Raw genomic sequence first — 25,470 nt, 5'->3', positions numbered from 1 at the left:
AATCATATAGAAAACGATTATTTTTTGCATTTCAATCTCTTAAAGCATTAATTTTTATCTAATTATTAAATTCATATCGAGCGCAAGTTTGGATTTCGAATTATGCAACTTTCTGATGTTTGTCACTTTCGAAGTCGAGTGTTCTTCTGGTTGCGTTTATTTGTTAGGTTAGGTTTTCGTATATCTTTTTGGCGATGTCGAATTTACTGAAGCCCTCCCAGCAAGTGCTGCAGCTGATTTCGAGGGGAATCGGAAGGAACAGAGGTAAAACCGTTTACAAATGGGAAGGCGAAGGCATCAAGTACGATGGTTTCACCTACTATCCGAGGCACGCCGACTTCCAGGACCCTCCTTACGAACCCACGAAACTGTTCAGGGTGCAGAGGATCAAGCCCTTGAAGGGCACTTCGTATTGGGAGAAGGATCATTTGAAGCAGCTGGGGCTTTTGGGAAAGGTAGTAACTGTTAAATGAAATGCAAACAGTCTTAATGTAATGATTATGCTCGCAGTGCAGTGAGGTGAATATCGTTAAGAATATACCAGAGAATCAGAGCAGGCTGTGGAAGGTGAAGCATCTGATCAAGATCACCCCAATCACGTTCCCGAATGGCTTCCCCGAGGACGTGAATGGGACTTTCCTAAAGGAGAACGGAGAGTTGGTCGTCAACAAGAAGCTGCTGAACTCTGAGGACAGATTGGTGGCAAGGGAGCAGTTTGATGAAGATCCTCAGAAATTGGATGGGGACACGCTGAGGCGAGACTCGAGGATAAAGTGGTTGAGCGGGTGGTAGAGATAGTCTGAATTTAAGTGTTTTAGTGTTATTAATAAATGTATAAATATATCATTATCATGATGGAAATGCAGTTTAGCTTTGGAAAAGGAGATTGTTGTTGTAGAACCAGAGACATTTCAAGAAATTCACGCTCATCTCGTCTACGATTTCGATGAGTCCCCTCCTGTAAACGTCGTCGTCGTCCTTCTCAGATTCGAGAAACTGCCGGACTTTGTCGAAATGCTTTCCGACCTCCTCGACCATACTCTCATCGAAACCGCTGAGCACCATCAGTCCCCTCCTGAAGAAGTAGTTGTGCTCGAAACTGTTGCACAGCAGATAGAAAACGTTGGCCAATAGGGTGCTTCTGATGGGGACGTTGATGAAGATCATGTCGAGGCCGAGATGGGAGAAAATCGTCTTCAGCAGTTTGCACTCAAAGTCCCATTGGTTGCTGCTGTAAGTGGACTCGTAATCTTTGTAGTCTACGATGACGAACTGATTCTTGAGCGCACGCCTCGCTAGATTGAATAGGCTGCGCGCATCTAGTGTTCTCACTTGCGGTTTGCTTTCGAGCAGATGTTGAGCCGTGTATTTCGAGTAGAATACAGTTTCGACGCGTTTTCCCACCACGAATTCGACGGGAATGTGGGCCTCCTTCATGTAGTAACATTTATAACTAGCTTTCTCGTCCAATTGATATGTTTTATTGAATCGATGTACAGATTTTGTGGGCACCAGCTTCTTGCTGTACTCGATCCGGCCCATCCGGTAGATCGACAAGAAGTGATTGGTTATATCCTCGTGCAGAGTTCGCAGTTTAACGTTCTCGTAGAAGGCGTTGTTGCTATTAGATAAGAAGTTCCACACGTTCTCGTTTATAGTGTGCATCTGTTTCCGCATGAAGAATTCGGCGCACTCGTCGATCTGTCGCAGGAATTCCCGATCGACGTCCTCCAATCTGAACATCGATTTCTTGCACACTGCAACGGTGTTCTTGTATGGTATGATCAGTCTCGGCCAGATGCTCTCCAGCAAACCGAATCCACCGTACCTTAAGCAGATCACGTACGTCTCTGAATTGCCGCTCTTCGAGGTGATCGGTTTGAAGATTCGCACAGCTTCGAAGCAGCACGTCAGCAAATACAGCAGACATATCGTGGATTCCTCGAACGTGGTGAAAATCTTGAGCATGAAGGAACCACCTGAAAACGATGATTATTACATGATATATGATACGATAATCGTACGCTGTGCCCACCTAATCTTAAAACTGTTAGAGCGGTCATCGTCTCGCAGTAATGCAAATGCTCGACGTGCCTCTCCTGATCACCGGGATCGTCCATACAGTTGATGCTACCGTCCGCCGTCACCAGATCCACCTTTCCATTCCTCAGCACCTTCTCCGTCAGATCTTCGTAGTTGTAATCTTTGGTGATGTCTCCGGTCAGATCCGCGCCGAACATCCATCTCTTCTTCGTGTGCACGATCAATCTGTCATCTGGGATCATCCTGTTCAATGGATTCCCCTCGTAACTCGGATTCAGCGTGCTGGCGTTCCACTCTAGCTGCAAAACGATATATTCAATTCGATTGAATCAAGCAAACAATTTTACGAAATTCTTATACCTTGATGTTTGGAAAACGCAAATGAAGGTAATGGTTCAATGCGGAAATGAATCCACCTGGTGCTTCACACAGGTGCAGGGACTTGAGCTCTGCACCAACTCCATCATCAGGTATTATGTCCGGATGTTTTGAGAGGCATTCGAAAAATTTGCACCAAGCCTAAAACATATCAATAACAGTTGGCTCGGCTGTCCCCATCCTCCTACATCAACCCCAAACCCCCCACCCACACCCAACTTTGGACTAATTACTTGTGTGAGTAATTCAGGCTGTATGTTGTTTCGGATGGCTTTGATGATGGCACTCGAGGGGTCCCTCTTTCTTGTGTGCAAGGACCAGGTGGATAGATCAAAGTTGTCCAACTTGGTCTTGACGGCATTCAGCAACAATTTCTTCTGTTGCATCTGCTGCAGTATCCATTTGTCTTCAACATATACTTTACTTGGAAGACTCCAACCGTTGTTCTTGAAGTCATAGAACTTGTTGAAGTAGGGCTTCACTGCACCATCGCCGCCACCTAGATCCATCCTTCTTTCTTTCTATTGTTTTGCAGCTAATGGGAATATGATGAAACGAAAAACAAATTAAAATTAATACATATAAATACAATGTTGCATGTGACGTTAACTTCATGGTGGTGATCTTGTTTGCGGTCAGTTGCTGCTGTGTTCTCTTCTCCATTTGGATTCGGATTCAATTGAATTGCGCATTGAAAACGGTGAGTGCTTTAAAACTGTTTTCAAGTTTCAATTGGGAATCGAGTCAATTGCTGCGTTTTTTAATTTTTTTCCAAATTCCGCTTCGAATATTTGCGTTCGCTTCGGCGGCGGCGGTCCTTTAATTATTTAAATGTTGTTGTTGTTGTTGTTTGGTGGGGTTGTTGTGGTGGGCCTGCTTTCGATGTGTTGGGAAGACTGTTCGTTTGGAGGTTAGGTTATGTCTGTCAAGGGATCTCTGGTGGTAGAAAAACACTTGTTACGAGGGTCCATAGCAGTGGTCGGGGAAATTAGAGAAAGAAGGAGAGAGAGTGTGCGAGTGCAGTGTTGATGATAGTGTCGATTTCGCTGGCAAATTGTTATGAGATGATTTGCGGCCACCGCGTATAGAGCAACCCAGAGATGTTCGTTGACCAATGAATTGTTGGACGAAATGGAGCCCCACAGCCACAACAAACAGGACCTGCTCAGACCAGGTTATAATACCACTATTCCATTCCATTCTACACCACCACTCATAAACGCTTCTTATTCACTAAATCATACACACACACATTAATTCACTATTACTGTTCTATGCATTGATGAAATCCTCTTTCTTTCAGAACTGTTCTTTCTCCTGCAAAAGTTCCTATCGGCCAGTCCGTTGCAGGAAACTTACAAGGTAAACACTTGATGTGCAATATTCATAAAATAAAATTCTAATTGCCTTTTTCTCTTCAGGCTTTGACCAAGGAGTTGGAAGAGCAAAAGATATTACCAAAGAGGATTGATTGGGAGGGCAAGCAACATGATAGGACTTTCAATGATTTGGTAAGCATTATTGGCAGCCCAATAGTTGCAATATATAATAATATAATTGTGATTTATTTGTAGGAACGTCTTTACCCTCATATTGGATCTAATCATTTGCTGGATATATGCGCCAGGATTGGAACGATCCTGGACAAGGAGATCCCCCCTACCGTGCCCGGAGTGCAATCGCTGCTCGGGTCCGGGAGACAATCCATCCTAAGAACCTCCAACTCCATCCTGCCAAAGCTCAATTTACGACATTACGCTACGAGAAAACATGGAATGCCCATTTCCGATCCATATCTGCCTCATACCCATCATAACATAAGTAATATTATATTAATCGATCTATCTGATCTGATCTAACATAATTGTATATTTTTGCAGCCAACGTATTGGTCGGCAGAGAAATGTCCGGCCAGATCTCTAGGTGCGTGGCGATGTCTCCCATGCGATATTCGCAGTTGCAGATTCATCGGAAGACGTTCGGACACTTGTCTCCGGTTTACTGTTTGCTCTTTGATTCGACAGGACGTTACGTTATAACGGTATGCGATCAAGCTAAAACTTCTGTAATTGATTGACGAATCTGTTGATTTGTTTAGGGTGCGGATGATATGCTGGTGAAGCTGTGGTGCGCGTACAGCGGGAAGCTGGTGCATTCGTTTCGGGGAGCGTTGTCAGAGATCTCGGATATATCTGTGAACGTGGAGAACACTCTGATGGCGGCTGGACTTATCAGCAAGGTGCTCAAGGTGTGGGATCTGCAGACGGGAGCTCCAGTCTGCGTGCTGACCGGCCACACGGGTACCATCACCTCCGTGAACTTTTGTCCATCCGGGACCTGGGGCACCAAGTATATTGCGACGACCAGCTACGACGGATCCGTGGGTTTCTTCACATACAGTCACGCCGTACGGGATAAACCGGTCTTTGCGTAAGCAGTCGACGTCGTACAATCTCATCAGAGCGACAATTTGTTAATTTTTTTTATTTCAGTTCCAAGCCTATATTTTACCAGGAGAAGATGAGGCCAGGACAGTCGCAGATGATTTGCGCCGCGTTCAGTCCGGGCGGATGCTTCCTCGCCGCCGGATCCGCCGATCACCACGTGCGCGTCTATGGGATGCGAAGCGACGAGGGCCCAACGCGAATCTTCGAGATGGAGGTTCACACGGATCGTGTGGACTCGATAGCTTGGGCTCATCGTGGTCTTCGATTCGTCTCCGGCAGTAAAGACGGCACGGCATTCATCTGGCGTTTCGAACAGCAGCAGTGGAAATACATTCAGCTCTGCATGACAACCAGGTTACCCAAGTACGTACAACAACTGTCGCAGAGCCAGCAGCAGAGATTGTTTTCACTTTTTGTTTCCGTTGTAGCACGATGGAAGTGTCGGAGGAGCCGAAAAAGTTATCTGTTACCATGGTGGCCTGGGAGGGATCCAATAATTTTGTGGTCACTGCAGTCGGCGATAACTGCCTGAAAGTATGGAAGTCGACAACGGGTGAACTGATGAGAGTGCTTACCGGACACAGCGAGGGCATCTTTGTGCTGGAACCACATCCGAAGGAACCTTACGTGCTGCTGTCCTGCGGTCACGACGGGCAGATATTCATATGGGATATACTGCGCGGCGCTCAGGTGGCCCACTTCCAGAACGAGTCGAGCGATCCAGCTGCAGGTGCCGGCGCCATCTACGATGCCAAATGGTCGAGCGACGGCACCATGTTCTCCGCCTGCGATTCGTTGGGCCACATACTCACCTACGGGTTCGGCAACGGGAGCGATCGAATGAAAATGGTTAGTCATCCGTTACATCTGACGAGTGATGTTTTTATTTTGATTGAGTGTTTACTTTAAGCTGCCCAGAGAGCTGTTCTTCCACACCGATTATCGTCCGCTCGTGATCGATCCCGATGCAGGTGTTTTAGATGAACAAACGCAGGTCGCTCCGCACTTGATGCCGCCTCCGTTCCTCGTCGACAAAGATGGAAATCCTTATCCGCCGAAGCTGCAGCGTTTGGTGCCGGGCAGGGAGCACTGCGCCAGCGAACAACTGGTGCCCAACATTGTTATAGGAACTGGCGGTAATTGATGACGATCCGTAGAAGATTGAGATATGATGTGATGTTTCAAATAATATAATAATTATAATATCGTTTGCAGGGAGGCAAGAAGTTATCCAGGGGATTGCGGACGCTCCCAGATCTGATATCGATAGAATGATCGCGGCGTTGGCTCAGAGGCAGAACAGGAACGAGGAGAACGAAGGCGAGGAAGCACTACCGCCCCGATCCATCAGGAACACTTTCAGAGGGACTGCAGATGCTGGCGAAGGCGTCAGAAGGAGCACCGGAGAGTGGCAGCAAGATCCGAATATGGTTTGGAACAAGAACTACATCGTGCCGCCGTTGAGAAAATCGGAGATACAGAAAGCAAGGCAATTCATGTAAGTAACTTCAATCGACGACAATCGATGTACAATATATAAATTTGAAACTTTTTGTTTCAGTGAAAATATAGCTGCATTGGAAACTGCCGAATACCAGAAGGAGATTAAACGTAGACCATTGATGATAAATACTGCGTCGACGTCGTCGCCCATCAAGAACATCAAGGATAAAAGAAAACGGAGGAACGGCATTCCCGCGCGACACACGAGAGCACACTCGAGCAACAACGAGGCAGAGCCCGAGCAGGTTAGGAGAGAAGAGATTCATTTCGTCTGAAATTCAGAAGAATGTATAGTCTTATTTTGATTTAATTGATTCCAGAATGTGGACATCGAACACGAAGAGTCTAATAATAGTAGCAGCAACAATAGTGACGATTCGAGTGCGAAGGATCTGAGTTTAAGCGATTCTAGTTCAGACTCTGAAGAGTCTTCGGGTTATTCCGATTGGGTGGCGGATCAGGGCGTGAACCTGGAGCCGCCGAAGAGATCCAAACGTAAATCGGCTCATCGTAAAATTGTGGACGGTGAGGACGACGCGGACGACGACGACGAGTTCGTAAATCATGCATCATCTAGTCATTCGAAGACGAAGGCTGTGCCTAAATTCCAAATGGGCGAAGTGCCGGACATCTACAAGCAGCTAGAGTGGCTGTCGGAGACGATACCAAGGAAGGCGCCGTACTGTCCGCAGATGGGAGACGAGGTCGTGTATTTTATCCAGGGCCATCGGATGTATATAAACGCGGTCAAAATGAAGAAAGTGTACAAGGTGTACAACAGGGATCTGCCGTGGACGAAGCACGATCTGAAGGATCACGAGTTCGTGAAGATTGTTGGCATCAAGTACGACATTCGACCTCCGCGACTGTGCTGCCTAAAGTTGGCCCTTCTCGACGACGAGCACAAGCTAACGGACAAGGTTTTCACCATCAGGTACCACGATATGGCGGACGTGCTCGATTTCTTCGTGCTCATCCAGACGTACGAGACGGCCATCTCAAGGACGTGGAGCGAAGGCGACAAGTATGTTGGATATGACGATCTCGTATCATATTTTAATATTAACGTAACGTGACGAACGTGTGTACAATCGATAGGTTTCGATGCATGATCGACGATGGATGGTGGGTCGGGAAGATCAGCTCCAAATCTTCGCTGTCCGATGAGTATCCCGATTCGTTATTCATGTGCTACGAGATACAGTGGGATAACGGGGAGGCGGAGAGGATGAGCCCGTGGGATCTGGAGCCAATCAGGGAGGATCGTTTGCCGGAGACGGTGGGCGAGGCGGTGCCAGTGCTGCCCGACGAAATACAGAGCATCCTGTATCAGCCGACGATGGAGGAGTGGCCGAGAGGAGATCGTAACACGACGTGCCGCAGGATCATCTCCGGATTGGACAAGATGATGGAACTGGCCATCGCCGAACCGTTCCTCGCTCCGGTCGACCTGAATCTGTATCCGTCTTACTCGTATCTGGTCGAGTATCCGGTGGACCTGTCCATGATCAAGGCTCGCTTCGAGAATCACTTTTACAGACGGATAGCCTCTGCCCAGTTCGACGTGCGATACCTCGCCTGCAACGCCGAAAAGTTCAACGTGCCGCACAGTAAGATCGTGAAGAACGCCAGGATCATCACCGATCTCTGCCTGAGAATCATCAAGTAATTATTCATTTTATCGCAATTTCATATTCATTTTTCACTTACACTTGCTTTTTTAGGAGTTCAACGGAGGACATCGACGTTCAGGCGATTTATCATCAGATGGTCGATACGTATGAGTCTTCGTGTAGCGAGGAGGATCCCGAGACTTTCGTGTCCCGCCCCGGTCCATCCAACGTGACCAATCAGCGACCGACGAGGGCGTTGACGACGAGAAACGCGGGAGTCGTCGATTGGCGCGTCGAAGCGAACAAACTGCTGAACAAAATGCTGCGCACCGAAGATTCCGTCCCCTTCCGTACACCAGTCGACCGCATCAAACATCCAGGTATTATAACCTGTACCTATTATATATAATGTACTAATTGTTGTCGAATCAGATTATTACCAGATGGTCGACACGCCGATGGATTTGGGAACGGTGCGCGAGGATCTCGTCGGCGGGAACTACGACACCCCGTTGGAATTTGCCAAAGACATGAGACTGATATTTCAAAATTCGAAGATATTTAATACTAACCAACGGTCGACGGTAAGTGCTTGATCGAAGATGATTGGATAGTAATTGTTTTGATATTTACTTTGCTGTTTGTTTTTAGATATATATGATGACGATGCAACTTTCGGCGCTCTTCGAGGCGAATATTAAGAATGTGATAAACGCGTGGAGGAGGACGACGCTGCGGAAGGGACGAACGTTGAGGAAGGGCAGCCGTCGGGTGGCTACGTCCTCGACGGCATCTGCTCTTGTCGAGGAGAGTGACAGCGACAACAGCGAGAAGGAGAACAAGGAGATGGCTGTGCAATCGAATAAACGCCGAACATTGAGGAACACTGTGAACAGCAACTCGAAAATGCCATTACCACCCGCATCCAGTGATGACGACGATGATGACGATTCGGACGTGGACGTGGAGAACGTCGCGACGCAGGGTAGTGGCGGCGGCGCTTGTAGTGGAAGTAGTGGTGGCAGTCAGAAGACGGCGAACGATGCGAGACGTCGCATCTCGAGTAGCGAGTCGAGCGACGCCGCCAGTCAGCTGGGCGCCGAATCTTCCTCGTCGGAGGCGGGAAGCGACTGCGAGCCACTGAGTAAGTACGCGAAATCTCAACGGAACAGACATCGGAAGCGACGCAAACTGACGAGCAGCAGTTCGGGCAACGACAGTGATGATAGTGACAGAAAAACGCTGCGACCTCGTAACTCTAAGCGTAGAAAAAAGTGCATCAACGACGACGACGACGACGACAGTTCGAACAGTAGTGATAGTAGTGACAATGTTCCGTTGGCGATGAACAGACGTTTGGCAAACAGCGCCAACAATGGCAGGAACAACCACAACCACAATTTGAACGACGACAATGAGGACGAGGACGACGACGACGATGATGATCGATCCGATTCGAGGGTCGTGACGACCGTCAGCAGTCGTGGCAGGGTGCGCAAGATGACGGAAAGGGCGCGTGTTTTCCTCGGCAAATCGTAATCCACGAATTTCGATTGAATCATTATTTAATTTATTTTTTGTCTTAAATGTACTTATCGCAGTTAATATTATAACATTTCATTTTTATTATTTCTTCCTTTCATCGTCGTCTCACTCCGCCGCCCATTTGTCGTCGTCGTCGTCTTCGTCATCGTCCTTTTTACTTCTTCTGTAATATGTGTCATCATCATATTAGTTTCTTTTTTACTTACTTATAAATTCTTCTTCTTTTACTGTTATCACACCGATCATTATTATAACTAGATTTGTACCTATTTATTGTTGTTGTACGATCTGCGCGAATTTTCTTTGTTGAAGAACTAAAATAAAATATATTTTCCATTTTGAACCAAACGGTCGATGCATAAAAGAAACGCGCACTTCTTCGTTACCATTCGCTCGTATTTGAGGTGGTTTCTATTTTCCTCTCTGTGATTGGTGCGCACAACATGAACACATTTATCCTCTGACCTCACGACTTCCATCTATCCCCCCACGACGCACACTCAAAACTTAATAATAATGACTTATCCGTACATTTAATATTAATTACAGTAATTATAACTTTAATAATTTCAGACCATCAATCGATTCCCAAGAAGACGAAAAGTTGCATATTGTATATGCAACCAAATTTACGTTTATTGGAGTTTCTTTAAAACAGAGATGGATTTTTATGATACGATTCATTGCATGCAAGTATTTATTAATCTTATTGTTGTATACATTAATTAAATGCTAATGTTTTTCGGGTCGTGGTGTTCTTGGCTCCATCCAAATAGTAATTGTTTACGATGAAGAAATTGTAGGTGTTGTTACCACCGTTCGGAGCGATCGGTGCGTTGGTGGTCATCGGTCGGCAGAGTTCGCCTGCCAAGGGCAGATTCCAGGAGCCGTCCCTGCATATCCTGTCGACGGTAACGTTGGGCGTGGTCGGCTGATAAAGTGGGCGGCACCTAATGGTGGCTCGTGTACCTTCGTAAGGTTTCGAGCATGAGGCAATTCCACCGTTCGACGAGCATTGCACCAACATCGTGTCGTCGGATTCGACGGACGAGCATGTCACTGAAACGTAATGCCGTAAGTTATAAATAAAGAAGATTATCGTGACTGTTAGAAAGACTGACGTGTGCACTTTGCGGTCGCGCTCCACTCGCCGTTCCTGCACAGGGCGAATGTGTTGTTTTGGGGCTGCAGCTTGTATCGAGCGTTACAGGAGAACCAGAGAATCGTGTTTTCGTTCGCGTGCGTCTCAGAAATCCGCTCTTCGTTGTAGATTCTCCAGCGACCATTGGAAGGTTGCCGGGGCAAAGCGCAGCCGTACCTAAATACGAAAAGTTTCAATTACTAGTTTAATTTAATGATATTTTACTTACTTTGGAGCTGGTTTTTCTGTATACGCTTTGCAGTCCAGTTCATCCGATCCGTCCCGACAATTGTTTTCTCCGTTGCAGCGCAACTGTCTGCTGATGCAGGCGCCGTACGAACATCGAAATGTGTAATTGGGACACCTCAGGGTACTGCAGACGTCGGCCGTCTCATCGGAGCCATCGATGCAATTTGGAATGCCATCGCATTCGTTCAATTGATCGATGCATTGGCCAGATTTACATAAGAATCGTTCGTTTCTGCAATAATCCGTTCATTCAGGTGAATCCTTGAACTTTTCTAATCGTCTGCTTACCCGCAAAATCCAGTCTGCCTTCTCTCCCTGCCGACGAAAATGTTCGCAGCGAAAGCATCTGCAATACAGAAATAATTACGTCAAATAATTTAAATAACTTCTGCTTGTTTTACCTGACGCCAAAAGAAAGAATATAGTCTTTAAAAGCATTTTGGTTTGAGAATGAATGTTGTGCGCATAAAAACCGACGATGACTAGATCGTGTTCGCAGATCGTGCTAACATCATCATCTTAATTCTGGACTATTTTTTTTGTTTTCTTTGTTTGTTTACAGAACGACCGGTTCGTAGATTCGCTCTGCACGATTTAATGCTTTCACTCGTAACTAACTAAAGATTCGCGCATCGATACGCCAGCCAGACAAGACACATGGTTGAGAGTTGCGTAATTTTAATTCAATTCGCTTAGCAGTTATGTGTTCTTCAAAAAAAAAAACTCTTTCATCACTATTAATAGTGTTCAGTTCAGTATTCCCGATCTCTAACATACGTTTGATCTTTAGAAGGTCACTTGCAATAAAAAATAATATAAATATATTTCGATGGCATCATTGCTATTTCTCGGTACTCGCCTCATATAAAATACGCGCAGATTAAGTTACGATAATGTTACGAAAAAGCATAGTTGTAATTGTAAATTTATGATATGTGTATTTCTGTATAAAATAGTTACTTTATTTTTTATACAATATTATTTATTTGTATTATTATTATTATTGTTTCATTTTCAGCCTTTATCTGTTGTAGTTGCAATTGGAGTCGTTGAGCAAGTTGAGTTAGTTTCTTCTCAGACTCGGTACTGGGCGAGGGTATGAAGAAGATTGTCCTTGTGGAATCGCAGCGACGTGAAGAGGGTGTTCTGGGTGTAGTCACATCCTCCGTACTTCTTGGGAGCAACGCTGACCACGCCTCTCAGAAAGAATCGCTCCTCCCTTCCACGGAAGATCAGCCCACCGCCGCTGTCACCTTGACACGCGCTCTGACCTGTGTAATCATAGTGAATAAAAAGAAGGTGCGTATTGTTAATATTGTTAAATTTCAGGTATCTATATAAGTTTCTTCACCTGAGCTTGTGTCTTGACCGGCGCAGAGTTTGTCCAAGGCGTAAGGTAGATAATAGGTGTAAAAATCGGTGGGAAGTTTGCACTGTTGCTTCGATTTGTACTTGATCTCCAGTTCCTTGAGGACGTTCGATGGTTCGCTCGAGGCCTCCGTGTAACCCCAGCCGATCACCTGAAAATATACACATTAATTAGATTTTTTTAGAGAATGAAACGGTTATTGTTTGTTGACGTACCAGCCCCGTCTGTCCGGTCAGCGAGAGGTCATCCGTGTTCTGCCTGTCGATACACACCGGAAGAACGAATTTGTTGAGCTTGAACGGTGTCTTGAGGATGATGTACGCAATGTCGAAGGCGAGAAACGGCTGCCCTCCGTTGTAATCCGAATGAACGAGCAGTTTTTGAATCTGCAAGTAAACATAACAAAGAGACAGACATAGAGAGATGTGATCATCAATTGCGATGCGCTAATTACGTCAGAGAATTGTGCGTCGACGTCGTTGGGGTCCTTGTAGCTCCTGTAATACTTCCCTGCGGACACCGTGTACATATCCTCGTTGACCACGTCGAAGCAATGGGCGGCTGCAAAACGGAAATCAACCAATCAGCGGCAGCAACAATCGACTAGAGGAGGGTAAGGTAAGCAAGCACCTCCCCCCACTTTTAATCGTCTTTTCCTCTTACTCACCGGTCACCACGACCTTCATCGAAACCAACGATCCGCCACAGACGTTCTCCTTGTCGAACGTTCTGAAAATGCCGACGTGCCAGGGGTAATCCCCTTTGGTCGCGTTCTTGCCACCTATCACTAATTGGGTCGCCTCTACAGACTTCAAACCGCACACTGAAAATCAAGTAAGACACAAGTACACGAATCAAATACGAAACACGACCACATGCAGTACAGACGGAGAAAAAATACAATTTATTAATATTATTGTTGTTTACATTCTACAAATCGTCTAAACACATACACACACACACAACTAAAGACATTACAACAGAGTGAGATCTAAACAGTAAACAACTAAATTAGATTCATTTTAGGATTTGGGGTTTGAACGCAGGTCAGAAGTGAACATACCGTTCTATAAATTCGGATTTGCAAGTATCTCTTATAAATTAATATCTTAATAGTAAAATCGCGTTATTGTTCGTTTCAACGATTTCGTTCGGTTAAAGCGTATTACTGGTAGTAGTGGTTCATAAATTCGGATTTTGATTAAGTGAGTAAGTTGTTTTTCTTTTTATATTGGGGGAAAGGAAAAATCGTAATTGGTATTATTGTTAGTGCTATTGTTGTTGTTGTTGTTGTTAGAGACAAGGTAGTAATTGTTTATAATGTAAATGTTATAGGTGTTATTGTGTAATGCGGTGGTATTCTTCTGACCTGGTTGACAATTGACACCGGTAATGGAGTAGTCCCAGGTGCCTTGGATACAGAAGCGATACGGATTCTCCAGGAGACGGGAGTCCTCGTACAGCGGACGACACTTGATCTCTGCTTTGGTGCCCTCGTACGGATTGTCGCAGGACGTTTTGCTTCCGTCCAGTCTGCATTCGACGGTCATCGCATCGTTCGGTGTGATCGAAGAGCAAGTACCTGCAAAGCATATACAATGGTGGAAGTGTTAAGAAAGAGATGGTAATTAAGGCTGACTCTTGCATGTCGGAATGCTCGTCCAGGCGGTGTTCAAGCAGATCGAGAAGCCTCCGTTCTCCGGCATCAGCTTGTAATTCTTGTCGCAGCTGAAGATGATGATGGTGTTCGCCGTAACCGGTGTACCAATAGGCAATGGGGACAGACCAACCGGGAACGACCATCTACCGTTATCCGGGTTCTGGGGCAGCACGCATCCCCCGCTGCGATTTGAAACAATAAGAAAATCGGAGGTGAGTGAGATTTCATAATGAGAATGGTTAAAAGTGTGAGAGTTTACGGATAGCCGACTGATGATGGTGGAGGCGTCGGAGTGGGCGTGGGTTTGCTGGTTGGTTTCTGCGTCGGTCTGGGCGTCTGTTGGCTACCACCACCCGACTCACATCCGATCTCGTCCGAATTGTCGCGACAGTTCTTCTTGCCGTTGCATCGGAGATTCTCGTTGATGCACGCCCCGTAATCGCACCGGAAAGTGAACGGCTGACATCTCAGATTGCCGCACGTCTCCTGCGTTTCGTCGGATCCGTCCGAGCAGTTCTCGGTCCCGTCGCACTGGTCCAAATCGTCGATGCATTGACCCGACTTGCATTGGAACTGATCCGAACTGCAAATCAATTATCATTAATAATCGTATGAAATCAATTTAGATTGCGATTAATTACGAGCATTTTCCACCGGTCGACGATGGTTTACCCTCTCGCTTGCAGCGGGCCGTGTTCTCATCGGAGCCGTCCCTGCAGTCCTCTTTGCCGTTGCACTCGAAGTCGGAATTTATGCAAGCACCGTACGCGCATCGGAACAGGAACGATTGACACCTTAAAGAAAGAGATATGATAACAACACTAGTGAGATTATTGTAAGGAGGGTGTTTTTCGTACGGTATCGTCGCGCAGGCCGAAGTCTCATCTGATCCATCTCTGCAATCGACCTTTCCGTCGCACAGGGAATCCTCGCTGATGCATTCGCCAGATCCGCACTGGTTATTTCCATTCCTGCAATCATTATTATCAAATATGCAACAAATACAGATTAAGGAACGAACTTAAATACTCTATTTTTTTAGCAAGAAAGGAACTTAATTTTGAGAGACATGAATACGAATTAAATAAACCTGAAATGCAAACTGGATTTGGCACTGGAAAAATCTAGTCTTGTCTTGGCGACTCAGGTAAACAACCCCAATCAGGGACGATGATAATGATAAATATATACTGAACGAGAGAAAAGTAAAGCTTGCTTGCTTGCTTGTTGATGCGTGTATTTTTTTTTATTATCTATATCGTTCGGTAATCGCTTCATTGACCTTTCCTCCCTTGATCTGTGTTGCATGTTTTAACTCACCCGCAACTGAGGCCCTGTCTTCGGAATCGACCTGCGTTCGTGGTGGTATTCCCCAAGAAGTCGCGAGTCTCTAATGTAGCTGGATAAACTGTGCCTGAAAGCGAAAAACCAGTTAACGCAATAATCCATGAATCGCCTGTGTATTTTTATATATTTATATTTTTCCCGTTATGTTGACCTTCGTATCTCGTCGATGAATTTTTAGATTTGGAAATCGCGTGCTGCGTACAACATTGCACTTGAAAGTGCCGCAGCGAATCGATGAAGAAAGAAACGTCGTTTCGTTTGCTTTGTTCGCAAATTGTTAATTGTTATATATGTACTTACTTGCCGCAAATACAAGACACACCATCAGCTTGAACCACACCATTTCTCTGTTTCCTTCTCCGAAAAACAACCGATGTTTAATAACAACAACCAATACAATCAACTTTGATCGTTAACGGCGCATGGTTTGTCGCGGCCGCCGCTTCTGATTCTGTTCTTAATAATAATTTGTTTTGTTTGATTCTGTAGAACGCGGAATGATGCTGTGCTGTGTACTGAGTAGCGGCGGACTGACGACGACGATGATGATGATGAGACTGTTTGAGCGAGCAGGACAGGACGATGATTTTTAGTGGAATTCCCAAAGTCTACACGATGCGAAGACAATGCCTTCTCCTCCTCCTCCACTCTACAACATTACGACGATCGCGATTTTCGTCAATTGCGCTGAGTACGTCCTATTTTTTTTTTTGTATTATTCACCTACATACATTATCAATCAATGTTGCAACAGAAGCAACAACGAAGCAACAATCACGTTTAAATGTCCATCGATTCGTTTCGTTTGCGGTAAAAAGTTCATTATCGTCGGGAAAATAAGTTTAAAGTACTTTCCAATCAATAACGTAACAACGAAGCGTGCTTTGAAAACAGTTGATAAACGATCTGAAATCCCCAATTGAAGTAACAAAGAACGATTAACTGCTGCCAAAAGATTAATACATAAACGGAATAACGGTATTTATTTTGGTTGGTAAACAATTAGTAGATCTAAAACAGGAATTTACATAAAAAAAATCGTAGACATTCCATAACAACAACAAAAAACAATGGATTTCATAATGATGCGCTGACTTGATTATATTTTAATTAAACCAGTTTTCAACGTATTAATGATTATTGGGGGAAAGAAAATATAGAAGTTATTAATTTCATCGTTATTATCATTTTAATGATACGTTAATTTAACGCAATGTTTACAGATTATATTATTGAAAATTTGAAGTTTTCGAATTTGCTTGTTGCTGACCGTTCTCAATAAATTTTGAATTGTGATTGTAGGACGCACGCGTCTGCTTAACTTTGCTAAAGGGCGGAACGTTCGATTGATGGAAAGTTTGAGATGAATGAAAAAAATTAAAAAAAAAAAAATGGGGTGGCGATTGATTTTCGGTGGAGACAGAGAGATGAGTTGTACAGAGTTGCCGGTTCGTGTTGGGGGGCGGCCGAAAATTGATGGATTGATGTTAATGATGAGGATAGGGATGTTGAATTGCTTTGATTATGATGTTGATGATGATGATCAAAAAGAGAAGAAAGTTTTTTGTTTGTTCGTGTTCTTTTTCTACTAGTTGTATGGGTGTGTGTGTTTGTATGTTTTTGGGGAGGATGTAGGGGATTGGCGAGATGAAAATCAATATGATCGTCGACGCACACGCTCACGTCGCTCCTCATTCGACGTGTCGGCGGAGAGGAGACAAGATGTAGTTTGATCTAGGGAGGCGGAGGAGACATTTTTTGATTAGTTTAAGGATGCTTCAGTAGTGGCATAGTAGTTTCATCGTCTTGAAGAGAAAGAAAAGGGAAGAGATGATTGTTTGGTGGTGATGCTGTTATCGAAAAGGAACGAAGAGGACGTCGCGGTGGAGGAATCACTAGTGTATGAATGATATGTGAATTAAGTAGTGTGTGCTGTAGATGAGGAAGGTTTTCGGTGGAGCAGGAGGAGGTGGAGGAAGGAGGACGAAAATGATAAACGCAAATCAGAATGTGCTTTTTCTAGCGACGATCCTGGCCCTGTGCGTGATATCGTTCGTGCACGTCTTCCTCTTTCCGCTGTACGATGTCGACCAGTCGAAGAAGTCGCCGACGAAGAACTTTTACGATTTCGAGCAATCTCAGCTCTGTCTGAACAGCGTGAACAATGTGAAGCACAGGAGGACGTCTTCGTGGAAACGTTTGAGGTGTCCCCGGTACGGCATAGTGACGATAATGCAGGGCGGAAGATTGGGCAATCAGATGTGGGAGTACGCGTCGGTGTGGGCGCTGGCGAGGAGGACGGGACTGGAGCCGTACGTCCCCCGTTGCATACATGTGAAACTCGAGCAGATCTTCGAGCAACTGTCCGTGCCGAATTACGAGGAGATCGGCGATTGTCCCATAGATTTGGCGCGATTCGTTCGATCCGTCGACGCGTGGAACTACACGAACCAGAGCATCGTGTTGCCGCGCTACTCGACGCACCCGGACGTCGTCCTCACCTGGGTGCAGGACATCATACAGGAGTTTACGTTCAAGCGTCGCTTCCAGGTGAAGAGTCAGAACGTACTGCGATTGGCGGCCGCAACTTCGTATACGAAAAAACCGAAAGCGTCCTCGTCGGGGACGACGGACCTCGTCTACGTCGGGATTCACGTGCGACGCACCGACTACATCGGATACCTGTGGCGTAAACACGCCGCACGTCCCGCGTCGCCGGCCTTCTTCCACACGGCGATGGACATCTTCGAGGGCAGATACGAACGCGTCCTCTTCGTCGTCGTCAGCGACGATCCGGCCTGGTGCCACGACAATCTGAACATGCGACCGAACGTGTTCGTGAGCAGCAGGACGATTCCGAACGCTCCCGCTCTCGATTTGGCCATTCTCGCCTCCTGCAATCATTCCATCTTCGATTACGGCACCTTCGGCATCTGGGGCGCAATCCTCGCCGGTGGCGACACCATCTACTTCAACCTCACCAAACATTCTTCGGCTCGAGTAGGACGGCTCCTCAGCAACTGGACGCCGCTCAACTAAATTCAAATCCAATACAAGAACAACAACAACAACAAAAATGGTAAGAAAAGCATTTCTACAATTCATCAAACCGTAAAGTAAGATTACATTTTGGAAATTTCCATCTTTTCAATTTCCAAGAATAATCTGATTACAACTTTGTTATTGATTTCTAACTAAATACATAAATGGAAACGTACCAAGAGTACGTAAACAATTGATTTATCAAATGTAATTATATGTTTTCTGTTTTTTTTTTTAGCAAATCAACGATATTTGCGAAGATCAGCAAAACTTTGGATGGATGGATACGACGTACTGCACGAATTCGAGAGTAGTAAACATACACCAATAGACTTGTAGACTTGAGTTTGGTTCTCCGAAAGTTTTCCCAGAATAGTTTGATCGAAATTCAAGTTGCCAAGGCTAAGAAAAGAACTTTTTCTTCGGTTGAAAAGCAAAAGGGAGAGAGAGAGAGAAAGAAACCCTATTTTTTTAACGATCGTTATTCAAAATTATTTCTAAATCTATGTACATGTAAATGAAAGAAAGAAAGAAAGAATGAAAAAAATGAGATTCTATATGTATATTATAACAAGTAATACTTAAACAAAGAAGAATTATATTGTGTATAGAGGATGAGAGGATGGAAGAATCGAATCAAATCAAATCTAGCGAATGAACCAAGAAAAAAAAAATAATATATATAAATGTATTTACAAAAACGTATTTTGAACACGATGCGAGATATTTTTGATTAATTGTACTTATTCTATTTATAAATGAACATTATGATGATAGCAAATTAAAAAAAAAGAAAAGAAAATCAGATGTGGAAAATGATGCCACTAGATTTTTCTTTTCCTTTTTTCTTCAGTTCAAAAAACGCACACAACCAAATTTCCATTTACAAGATATGTAAATTATAATTATATATTAAAAGAAATCACGCACTCGATTCGTATCAACAGTTAGTGATTATCTTGTGGAGGAGGAGGCTTTAGTGCAATTCTTCGTTTCTACGTAGATAAAATGAGAATAAGAAACTGTGATCTGTCTCTTTCCGTATTTTTCCCCATCTGTGTATATCTTATCTCACTCACATTACTTGACGACGTTTCCATTTTGTTATTAATTTACTTAGTTACGACGTGCCAAAAACAAAGAAGTAAAAACAAAACACAAACAAACAAACAAGGATTACCCAATTCAAACAAACAACAAAAAATACACATTTGTGACCTGAACAGTATTAAATAAATATATATATATGTATGTAAAGAAATAAAATAATAAATAAATTAGACGATGAAATTTACAAAATTTTAAAGAAATTTAACGATAATGAAAGATGTTTAGATGTTCAAGTTTAGGCGAATATCTTTTGTAACGATTGAACGAAACAAAAACTATAATAAATATATATATGTAAAGGGGGAATTAAATGTTTCTGTGATACACACTTATATATTGCATACTATGTATTATCGATAAGCGTAAAAGAAAAACAAAAGAAGAAAAAAAATATATTGAATACAATCAAGCAGTTTCGGATAAAACAAGAGAATGAATATTGATGATGATGTGACGAACGGCGATTTTAGTTTCAACTGTTTTTTTTTTTGCAAATCTTCTGTGCTTCTGTTGCTTTTCCCCCATAAAAGTTTGTTTTATAATTGTTCTGTTTCCTTCATGTAAAATAATAAAATTAGTCTAGCCACACACGAAGGCGTTTGCAACTATATTCTTTTGTTTTTATTATCATTATCATGAGCGTATAAGATTCCATAAATTGTTATATTTACGACCCTTAGTTTCTTTTTCTGTATTCTAACTCAAGAACTAGAATCATCTGAGTGTTATTATCTTATCCAAAGGCGACAAAATCGTTCCACGAATGTTCCCGTGTGACACAACAATATTGTGCACTATTATTACAATAGTTGTATTAATTGTTATTTTATTTTAATTTCAACTTTTCTTGGTAAATAATTTGAATTTATTTTCTAAAGTATAGAGCGTAAACATAGATGTCGCTCTTTCGCTTCTTTAGTAATGGTGGTAGTTGTTGCTGCTGCTGCTACGGTGCATAAGCAATTGCATAATTTGATTGCGATTTGTTTTACGAGGTTGGCAGCGTTAATTAAGTGTGCGAGCGTAGAACAAGAAGAAGAAGAGTATGTAGAACGGTGCTGGGGGTGCGTTTTTGGGGGAATTACCTTCTGCAAGTTTTTGGTGTAGAATGTGACACATCGCGGATGGGCCAATCGGGGGGGTCGTGACAAAGAGAACGGCCAATGGTGATGGTCGTTAGAAAGGACGATCGCAGCGCACACAGTTTTGTCATTATTTATTATTATTATTATTGTTTTTATTTTTTCTTTCTGTTGTTTTCGCATGTATTATCCTGCGTGTGCTGGAGGTGGTGTGTTGTGACGTGAGATAGAAAGAGAGAGAGAGAGGACGTCGATCTTCAACTTTTTCAGAAGAGCTGCGGTGGTAATATATAATCGCGACAACAGCAGCGGATTGTTGTGAAACGATGAGTACCATTTTGTAATGGGAATCCAATTAGGTTTCGGGTGGACGTGACTTTCTCTAATGGAGCAACAGTAGGAAGAGGTTCACTGCTGCTGTTGTTGTGGTGGTGGATTGTGTGTGTGTAGTGGTAGTATGGCCAACAGGAGGGCACTTCTGACTGCCTCCATGGAGCCCCTGCCTAGCTCGAGTGATCCGCTTAGAGATCTGTTCGAGGCCTGCAAAACTGGAGACATCGCCAGGGTGAGGAAGCTGATCACACCGCAGACAGTCAATGCCAGGGACACAGCTGGTAGGAAATCAACCCCATTGCATTTTGCAGCAGGTGAATGATAAATTAATAAACTGTTTGTATCAATGTTGTAATACGATTTTCGTTGCAGGATATGGGAGAAAGGATGTAGTTGAATTTCTGCTATCGACTGGGGCTTCCATACAGGCCAGAGATGATGGGGGATTGCATCCGTTGCACAACGCCTGCTCTTTTGGACATGCGGACGTGGTGCGTCTGCTTCTGGAAGCCGGAGCAAACCCAAACACTAGGGACAACTGGAATTACACGCCGCTGCACGAGGCTGCGATCAAAGGGAAGATCGACGTTTGCATTGCTCTGCTGCAGCACGGGGCAGATGTGAACGTCCGCAACACCGAGGGAAAGACCGCTCTGGAATTGGCCGATTCGTCGACGCAACCCGTACTGACAGGGGAGTATCACAAGGATGAGCTGCTGGAGGCCGCACGATCCGGAGCAGAGGATAGACTGCTGGGGTTGCTCACACCGTTGAACGTTAATTGTCATGCGAGCGATGGAAGGAGATCGACCCCGTTGCATTTGGCCGCCGGATACAATAGGAATCGGGTCGTTCAAATCTTGCTGCAGAACGGGGCGGACGTCCATGCGAAAGACAAAGGGTTCGTAGAGCTGGTTTTTTGCTTAATATTTAGGAATCTATAATAATTGTTATTGCAGGGGATTGGTCCCGCTGCACAATGCTTGTTCTTACGGTCACTTCGAGGTGACCGAAATGCTGATTAAGCATGGAGCCAATGTGAACGCAAACGACTTGTGGGCCTTTACACCACTTCACGAAGCCGCCTCCAAATCTCGCGTGGAGGTGTGCTCTTTACTGTTAAGCGAGGGGGCTGACCCCACCCAACTGAACTGCCATTCAAAGTCTGCAATAGATGTGGCCCCGACCAGGGAGCTGCAAGAGCGCCTAGCTTGTAAGTCTCGAATATTCTGAAGACCAAATATCAATGTTTTTTATTTTGTTTGTTTTCCAGATGAATATAAAGGTCACTGCCTTCTGGAAGCCGCCCGACACTCGGACACGGCAAAGATAAAAAAGTACTTGGGACAACAGGACGTGATGAACTTCAAGCATCCGTACACCGGAGATACGGCACTACACGTGTGCATAACGTCGATGTATCCGAAGAAGAAGCAGCTAATGGAGCTGTTGATTCGGAAGGGAGTCGGTCTAAATGAGAAGAACAAAGAGTTCCTGACTGCGCTGCACGTCGCTGCTGACCATTCCCATTACGATCTCATGGACTACCTGCTGCGACACGGTGCCAAGGTGAACGCTCTGGACGGCCTCGGACAGACGGCGTTGCATAGGTGCGCTCGCGACGATAACGTGCAGGCTTGTCGTATTCTGATGTCGTACAGCGTCGACCCGACCATCGTCAGCCTGCAGGGATACACGGCCGCCCAGGTGGCTTCCGAGAACGTGCTGAAGATCCTGCAGGATCCGCCGACGGGAAGCGCGGACGTCGAATGCCAGCTGCTCGACGCCGCAAAGTCTGGAGACCTGGAGCAGGTGCAGCGGCTGCTCGGTTCGTTCCCGCACATCGTCAATTGTCGCGATCTCGATGGGAGACATTCCACGCCGCTGCACTTTGCTTCCGGATACAACAGGGTCTCTGTTGTCGAATACCTTCTGCAATTGGGTGCGGACGTTCACGCGAAGGACAAGGGCGGTCTGGTTCCGTTGCACAACGCTTGTTCGTACGGACACTACGAAGTCACCGAGCTGCTCGTCAAGCACGGGGCGAGCGTCAACGTCGCCGATCTGTGGAAGTTCACGCCTTTGCACGAGGCCGCTGCCAAAGGGAAATACGAAATCGTTAAACTTTTATTGAAGCACGGAGCAGATCCTGGGAAGAAGAATCGCGATGGAGCGACTCCGTTGGATCTGGTCAGAGATGGGGATCAGGACGTCGCGGATATGTTGCGTGGGAACGCGGCACTTTTGGATGCAGCCAAGAAGGGAAATCTGTTGCGTGTGCAGAGATTGGTGACGGCGGATAACATCAATTGCAGGGACGCGCAGGGTCGCAATTCGACACCGCTTCATCTGGCCGCCGGCTACAATAACGTGGAAGTTGCCGAGTTCCTGCTGGATCACGGGGCCGACGTCAATGCGCAGGATAAGGGCGGTCTGATTCCGTTGCACAACGCCTCCAGTTACGGCCATCTGGACATCGCCGCTCTCCTCATCAAATTCAACACCGTGGTGAACGCCACCGATAAATGGGGATTCACGCCGCTGCACGAGGCCGCCCAGAAGGGACGCACTCAATTGTGCGCCCTTCTGCTCGCTCACGGTGCAGATCCGTATCTGAAGAACCAGGAGGGACAGGCGCCCGTGGATTTGGCGTCAGCTGAGGACGTGAGATGCCTGCTGCAGGATGCGATGGCGTCGCAGCAAGGCGTCCCGACGGCGCTCGGACCGATCAGCACTCCGGCTGCAATGCCGACTCCACCGTTGAACACGACGGAAACGGTGGTTATGCCGTCTGGGGCTTCGATGATACTCTCAGTGCCAGTCGCCTCGTCCAGAGGAAGCATGGCGATGTCCGTTGCGGAGGGTTGCTGTTCTTCGCCGATGAAGATCGACGGTGGATCGGAGGGATCTTCCGCAGTTGGTGCTGGCGGTGGAATAGTCAACATCGGTTCATTCTTGGCCAGCCTCAGCTTGGAGCATCTGCTCGATCTATTTGAGCGAGAGCAGATCACGCTCGACATCCTTGCGGAGATGGGGCACGAGGACCTTAAGCAGATCGGCATCACCGCGTACGGATTCCGGCATAAACTCATCAAGGGCATGGAGCGATTGGTGAGCAGCTGCGGCGGAATGTGGACGACACCCTCGAATCCGGGCACGCTGCTCGTCGATCTTCTCATCGACGACAAAGAATTTGTGGCCGTCGAGGAGGAGATGCAGAACAGCATCAGGGAGCACAGAGACAACGGACACGCCGGAGGCATATTCTCTCGCTACAACATCGTCAGGGTACACATCTGCTACACTTTTAATTGAAGAATGATTTCATTTTTTTGGATCTTTTTATTTGCAGATACAAAAAGTACAAAATAGGAAGCTGTGGGAACGATACACGCATAGGAGACAAGAGGTGGCCGAAGAGAACACCAATCAGAGCAACGAGAGGATGCTTTTCCATGGATCACCGTTCATCAACGCGATCGTCCAGAAGGGTTTCGATGAGAGGCACGCTTACATCGGCGGAATGTTCGGTGCGGGCATCTACTTTGCCGAGCACTCCTCCAAGAGCAACCAATACGTGTACGGCATCGGTGGAGGCACCGGTTGCCCCCTTCACAAGGACAGATCTTGTTACCTCTGCCACAGGTACAATCATAATATAATAATCATCGATTAATAATATTAATAATTTACAAATTATTCTTCAGACATCTGCTGCTGTGCCGCGTGACGCTCGGCAAATCGTTCCTGCAGTTCAGCGCGATGAAGATGGCTCACGCACCGCCCGGCCATCATTCCGTTGCCGGACGTCCGTCCGCCGGCGGTCTCAACTTCCCCGAGTACGTGGTGTACAGAGGGGAGCAGGCGTATCCCGAGTACTTCATTACCTATCAGATCGTGAAGCCCGAGGATTGCGCGAGCAGCACCGACTCGGACGTCAGATGATTCGGCCGGGAGCACCAGGAGGCCACCGCGAGCACTGCTCCCTGGTGCGGCGTCCTCTGCGTCGTCTTCCGATGTCTCGCCCCGGCCAGATCTACCTGCACGTGCAACCAGAAGAAGCGTCTCAAGTTTGTAGCGTAACAAAAAAAAAACCGTCTCTACATATAGAGTGAACAAGTGCGTGAGATTATTTGACAAGTTGATTGACGATCGATTATTAATATTGATGATGACTGTACTATGTAGTAAATAGGAAGATATTCCCGACGACGATGTTAGATGGATCTGCGTTATTCTCTTCTCGTCTTCTCTCTTTATTTTTTTCATCACTTCGTATAGTGATTTACTAAATATGTGATATCTGTTGTGTAAAAAGATAGAAAGAAACAAAAAAAAAACAAAACAAAAATATGATTATAATAATAATTATTATTATTATATGACGCATCGAATGTATTCTTCTATGCGTGTCGTGCACTTAATTATATATATATGTATTCATTACTTAACGACTATCGATAAAAATCTCGGTGTGCGGTTGTTCTATATTATGTTTCACATCCCTTTATTATCTCACACTTATTCATTCATTCGTATATATTTATATCTGTCTATTTTTTTAAATAGTAATATTTATATATATATATATTTTATGTATAACACGAA

The 25,470-nt window shown here is 45.3% G+C and overlaps 7 protein-coding genes across 8 annotated transcripts; 4 read left to right on the top strand and 3 right to left on the bottom strand.

Annotated features, from left to right (window-relative positions):
• Positions 1-111: 111 nt before the first annotated feature.
• Positions 112-861, top strand: LOC108559501 (39S ribosomal protein L30, mitochondrial). Its single transcript, XM_017916802.1, has 2 exons — positions 112-455; positions 511-861. The coding sequence occupies exons 1-2, from the start codon at positions 195-197 to the stop codon at positions 790-792; spliced, it is 543 nt and encodes a 180-aa protein (XP_017772291.1). The 5' UTR covers positions 112-194; the 3' UTR covers positions 793-861.
• Positions 805-3,161, bottom strand: LOC108559500 (cap-specific mRNA (nucleoside-2'-O-)-methyltransferase 2). The gene is made up of 5 exons (XM_017916801.1): positions 3,032-3,161; positions 2,655-2,956; positions 2,404-2,562; positions 2,036-2,342; positions 805-1,979 (listed from the first exon to the last, which is right to left on the bottom strand). The coding sequence occupies exons 2-5, from the start codon at positions 2,928-2,930 to the stop codon at positions 868-870; spliced, it is 1,854 nt and encodes a 617-aa protein (XP_017772290.1). The 5' UTR covers positions 2,931-2,956; positions 3,032-3,161; the 3' UTR covers positions 805-867.
• A 157-nt stretch (positions 3,162-3,318) lies between these two features.
• Positions 3,319-9,865, top strand: LOC108559499 (bromodomain and WD repeat-containing protein 3). Its single transcript, XM_017916800.1, has 16 exons — positions 3,319-3,595; positions 3,725-3,783; positions 3,843-3,932; positions 3,996-4,242; positions 4,302-4,462; positions 4,520-4,851; positions 4,914-5,231; positions 5,297-5,717; positions 5,779-6,004; positions 6,084-6,366; positions 6,430-6,616; positions 6,692-7,395; positions 7,470-8,036; positions 8,096-8,364; positions 8,417-8,568; positions 8,636-9,865. Exons 1-16 carry the CDS (start codon positions 3,553-3,555, stop codon positions 9,521-9,523), a joined length of 4,947 nt encoding a protein of 1,648 aa, XP_017772289.1. The 5' UTR covers positions 3,319-3,552; the 3' UTR covers positions 9,524-9,865.
• A 347-nt stretch (positions 9,866-10,212) lies between these two features.
• On the bottom strand, positions 10,213-11,602 carry LOC108559497 (low-density lipoprotein receptor-related protein 2-like). Its single transcript, XM_017916797.1, has 5 exons — positions 11,321-11,602; positions 11,208-11,265; positions 10,900-11,151; positions 10,651-10,847; positions 10,213-10,588 (listed from the first exon to the last, which is right to left on the bottom strand). Exons 1-5 carry the CDS (start codon positions 11,355-11,357, stop codon positions 10,251-10,253), a joined length of 882 nt encoding a protein of 293 aa, XP_017772286.1. The 5' UTR covers positions 11,358-11,602; the 3' UTR covers positions 10,213-10,250.
• A 301-nt stretch (positions 11,603-11,903) lies between these two features.
• On the bottom strand, positions 11,904-15,765 carry LOC108559504 (calcium-dependent serine proteinase-like). The gene is made up of 12 exons (XM_017916806.1): positions 15,596-15,765; positions 15,269-15,362; positions 14,806-14,919; positions 14,590-14,742; positions 14,208-14,531; positions 13,928-14,130; positions 13,658-13,870; positions 12,956-13,111; positions 12,743-12,849; positions 12,504-12,674; positions 12,271-12,439; positions 11,904-12,190 (listed from the first exon to the last, which is right to left on the bottom strand). The coding sequence occupies exons 1-12, from the start codon at positions 15,636-15,638 to the stop codon at positions 11,994-11,996; spliced, it is 1,944 nt and encodes a 647-aa protein (XP_017772295.1). The 5' UTR covers positions 15,639-15,765; the 3' UTR covers positions 11,904-11,993.
• Positions 15,766-15,865: 100 nt separating this feature from the next.
• Positions 15,866-18,843, top strand: LOC108559505 (galactoside 2-alpha-L-fucosyltransferase 2-like). Of its 2 annotated transcripts, XM_017916807.1 has the most exons (3): positions 15,866-15,986; positions 17,319-18,374; positions 18,576-18,843. In XM_017916807.1, exons 1-2 carry the CDS (start codon positions 15,878-15,880, stop codon positions 18,332-18,334), a joined length of 1,125 nt encoding a protein of 374 aa, XP_017772296.1. In that variant the 5' UTR covers positions 15,866-15,877; the 3' UTR covers positions 18,335-18,374; positions 18,576-18,843. The 2 variants fall into 2 exon arrangements, with proteins under 2 accessions (XP_017772296.1, XP_017772297.1); XM_017916808.1 differs by lacking the exon at positions 15,866-15,986 and having other exon boundaries at positions 16,450-18,374.
• A 1,529-nt stretch (positions 18,844-20,372) lies between these two features.
• LOC108559506 (tankyrase) lies at positions 20,373-25,410 on the top strand. Its single transcript, XM_017916809.1, has 6 exons — positions 20,373-21,176; positions 21,235-21,763; positions 21,822-22,075; positions 22,136-24,150; positions 24,215-24,507; positions 24,570-25,410. Exons 1-6 carry the CDS (start codon positions 20,987-20,989, stop codon positions 24,805-24,807), a joined length of 3,519 nt encoding a protein of 1,172 aa, XP_017772298.1. The 5' UTR covers positions 20,373-20,986; the 3' UTR covers positions 24,808-25,410.
• The last annotated feature ends 60 nt before the right edge of the window (positions 25,411-25,470 follow it).

Source organism: Nicrophorus vespilloides, unplaced genomic scaffold (genome assembly GCF_001412225.1).
Source record: "Nicrophorus vespilloides isolate i.1.1-1 unplaced genomic scaffold, Nicve_v1.0, whole genome shotgun sequence".
Classification (NCBI taxonomy): Eukaryota; Metazoa; Arthropoda; class Insecta; order Coleoptera; family Silphidae; genus Nicrophorus; species Nicrophorus vespilloides.
Note: the sequence above shows the minus strand (reverse complement) of the source record. Positions and strands in the feature narration are given on the sequence as shown.

What these genes read in the sequence shown, in the direction of transcription:
- LOC108559500 (XM_017916801.1), bottom strand. Translation starts at nt 2,930, where the DNA reads ATGGATCTAGGTGGCGGCGATGGTGCAGTGAAGCCCTACTTCAACAAG. An exon ending in TGCGTTTTCCAAACATCAAG is followed by an intron (nt 2,343 to 2,403) that starts GTATAAGAATTT and finishes ATCGTTTTGCAG; the next exon opens with CTAGAGTGGAACGCCAGCAC. An exon ending in TCTAACAGTTTTAAGATTAG is followed by an intron (nt 1,980 to 2,035) that starts GTGGGCACAGCG and finishes CATCGTTTTCAG; the next exon opens with GTGGTTCCTTCATGCTCAAG.
- LOC108559501 (XM_017916802.1), top strand. Translation starts at nt 195, where the DNA reads ATGTCGAATTTACTGAAGCCCTCCCAGCAAGTGCTGCAGCTGATTTCG. An exon ending in AGCTGGGGCTTTTGGGAAAG is followed by an intron (nt 456 to 510) that starts GTAGTAACTGTT and finishes TTATGCTCGCAG; the next exon opens with TGCAGTGAGGTGAATATCGT.
- LOC108559506 (XM_017916809.1), top strand. Translation starts at nt 20,987, where the DNA reads ATGGCCAACAGGAGGGCACTTCTGACTGCCTCCATGGAGCCCCTGCCT. An exon ending in GCTGCAAGAGCGCCTAGCTT is followed by an intron (nt 22,076 to 22,135) that starts GTAAGTCTCGAA and finishes TTTGTTTTCCAG; the next exon opens with ATGAATATAAAGGTCACTGC. An exon ending in TCTTGTTACCTCTGCCACAG is followed by an intron (nt 24,508 to 24,569) that starts GTACAATCATAA and finishes ATTATTCTTCAG; the next exon opens with ACATCTGCTGCTGTGCCGCG.
- LOC108559504 (XM_017916806.1), bottom strand. Translation starts at nt 15,638, where the DNA reads ATGGTGTGGTTCAAGCTGATGGTGTGTCTTGTATTTGCGGCAA. An exon ending in CCATCATCAGTCGGCTATCC is followed by an intron (nt 14,131 to 14,207) that starts GTAAACTCTCAC and finishes TTCAAATCGCAG; the next exon opens with CGGGGGATGCGTGCTGCCCC. An exon ending in CGGTGTCAATTGTCAACCAG is followed by an intron (nt 13,112 to 13,657) that starts GTCAGAAGAATA and finishes CTTGATTTTCAG; the next exon opens with TGTGCGGTTTGAAGTCTGTA.
- LOC108559505 (XM_017916807.1), top strand. Translation starts at nt 15,878, where the DNA reads ATGATTTTTAGTGGAATTCCCAAAGTCTACACGATGCGAAGACAATGC. An exon ending in ATTTTCGTCAATTGCGCTGA is followed by an intron (nt 15,987 to 17,318) that starts GTACGTCCTATT and finishes TGCTTTTTCTAG; the next exon opens with CGACGATCCTGGCCCTGTGC.
- LOC108559497 (XM_017916797.1), bottom strand. Translation starts at nt 11,357, where the DNA reads ATGCTTTTAAAGACTATATTCTTTCTTTTGGCGTCAG. An exon ending in ATTCTTTCTTTTGGCGTCAG is followed by an intron (nt 11,266 to 11,320) that starts GTAAAACAAGCA and finishes TCTGTATTGCAG; the next exon opens with ATGCTTTCGCTGCGAACATT. An exon ending in AGGCAGACTGGATTTTGCGG is followed by an intron (nt 11,152 to 11,207) that starts GTAAGCAGACGA and finishes GGATTATTGCAG; the next exon opens with AAACGAACGATTCTTATGTA.
- LOC108559499 (XM_017916800.1), top strand. Translation starts at nt 3,553, where the DNA reads ATGGAGCCCCACAGCCACAACAAACAGGACCTGCTCAGACCAG. An exon ending in CATTGTTATAGGAACTGGCG is followed by an intron (nt 6,005 to 6,083) that starts GTAATTGATGAC and finishes TATCGTTTGCAG; the next exon opens with GGAGGCAAGAAGTTATCCAG. An exon ending in CGACCGCATCAAACATCCAG is followed by an intron (nt 8,365 to 8,416) that starts GTATTATAACCT and finishes TTGTCGAATCAG; the next exon opens with ATTATTACCAGATGGTCGAC.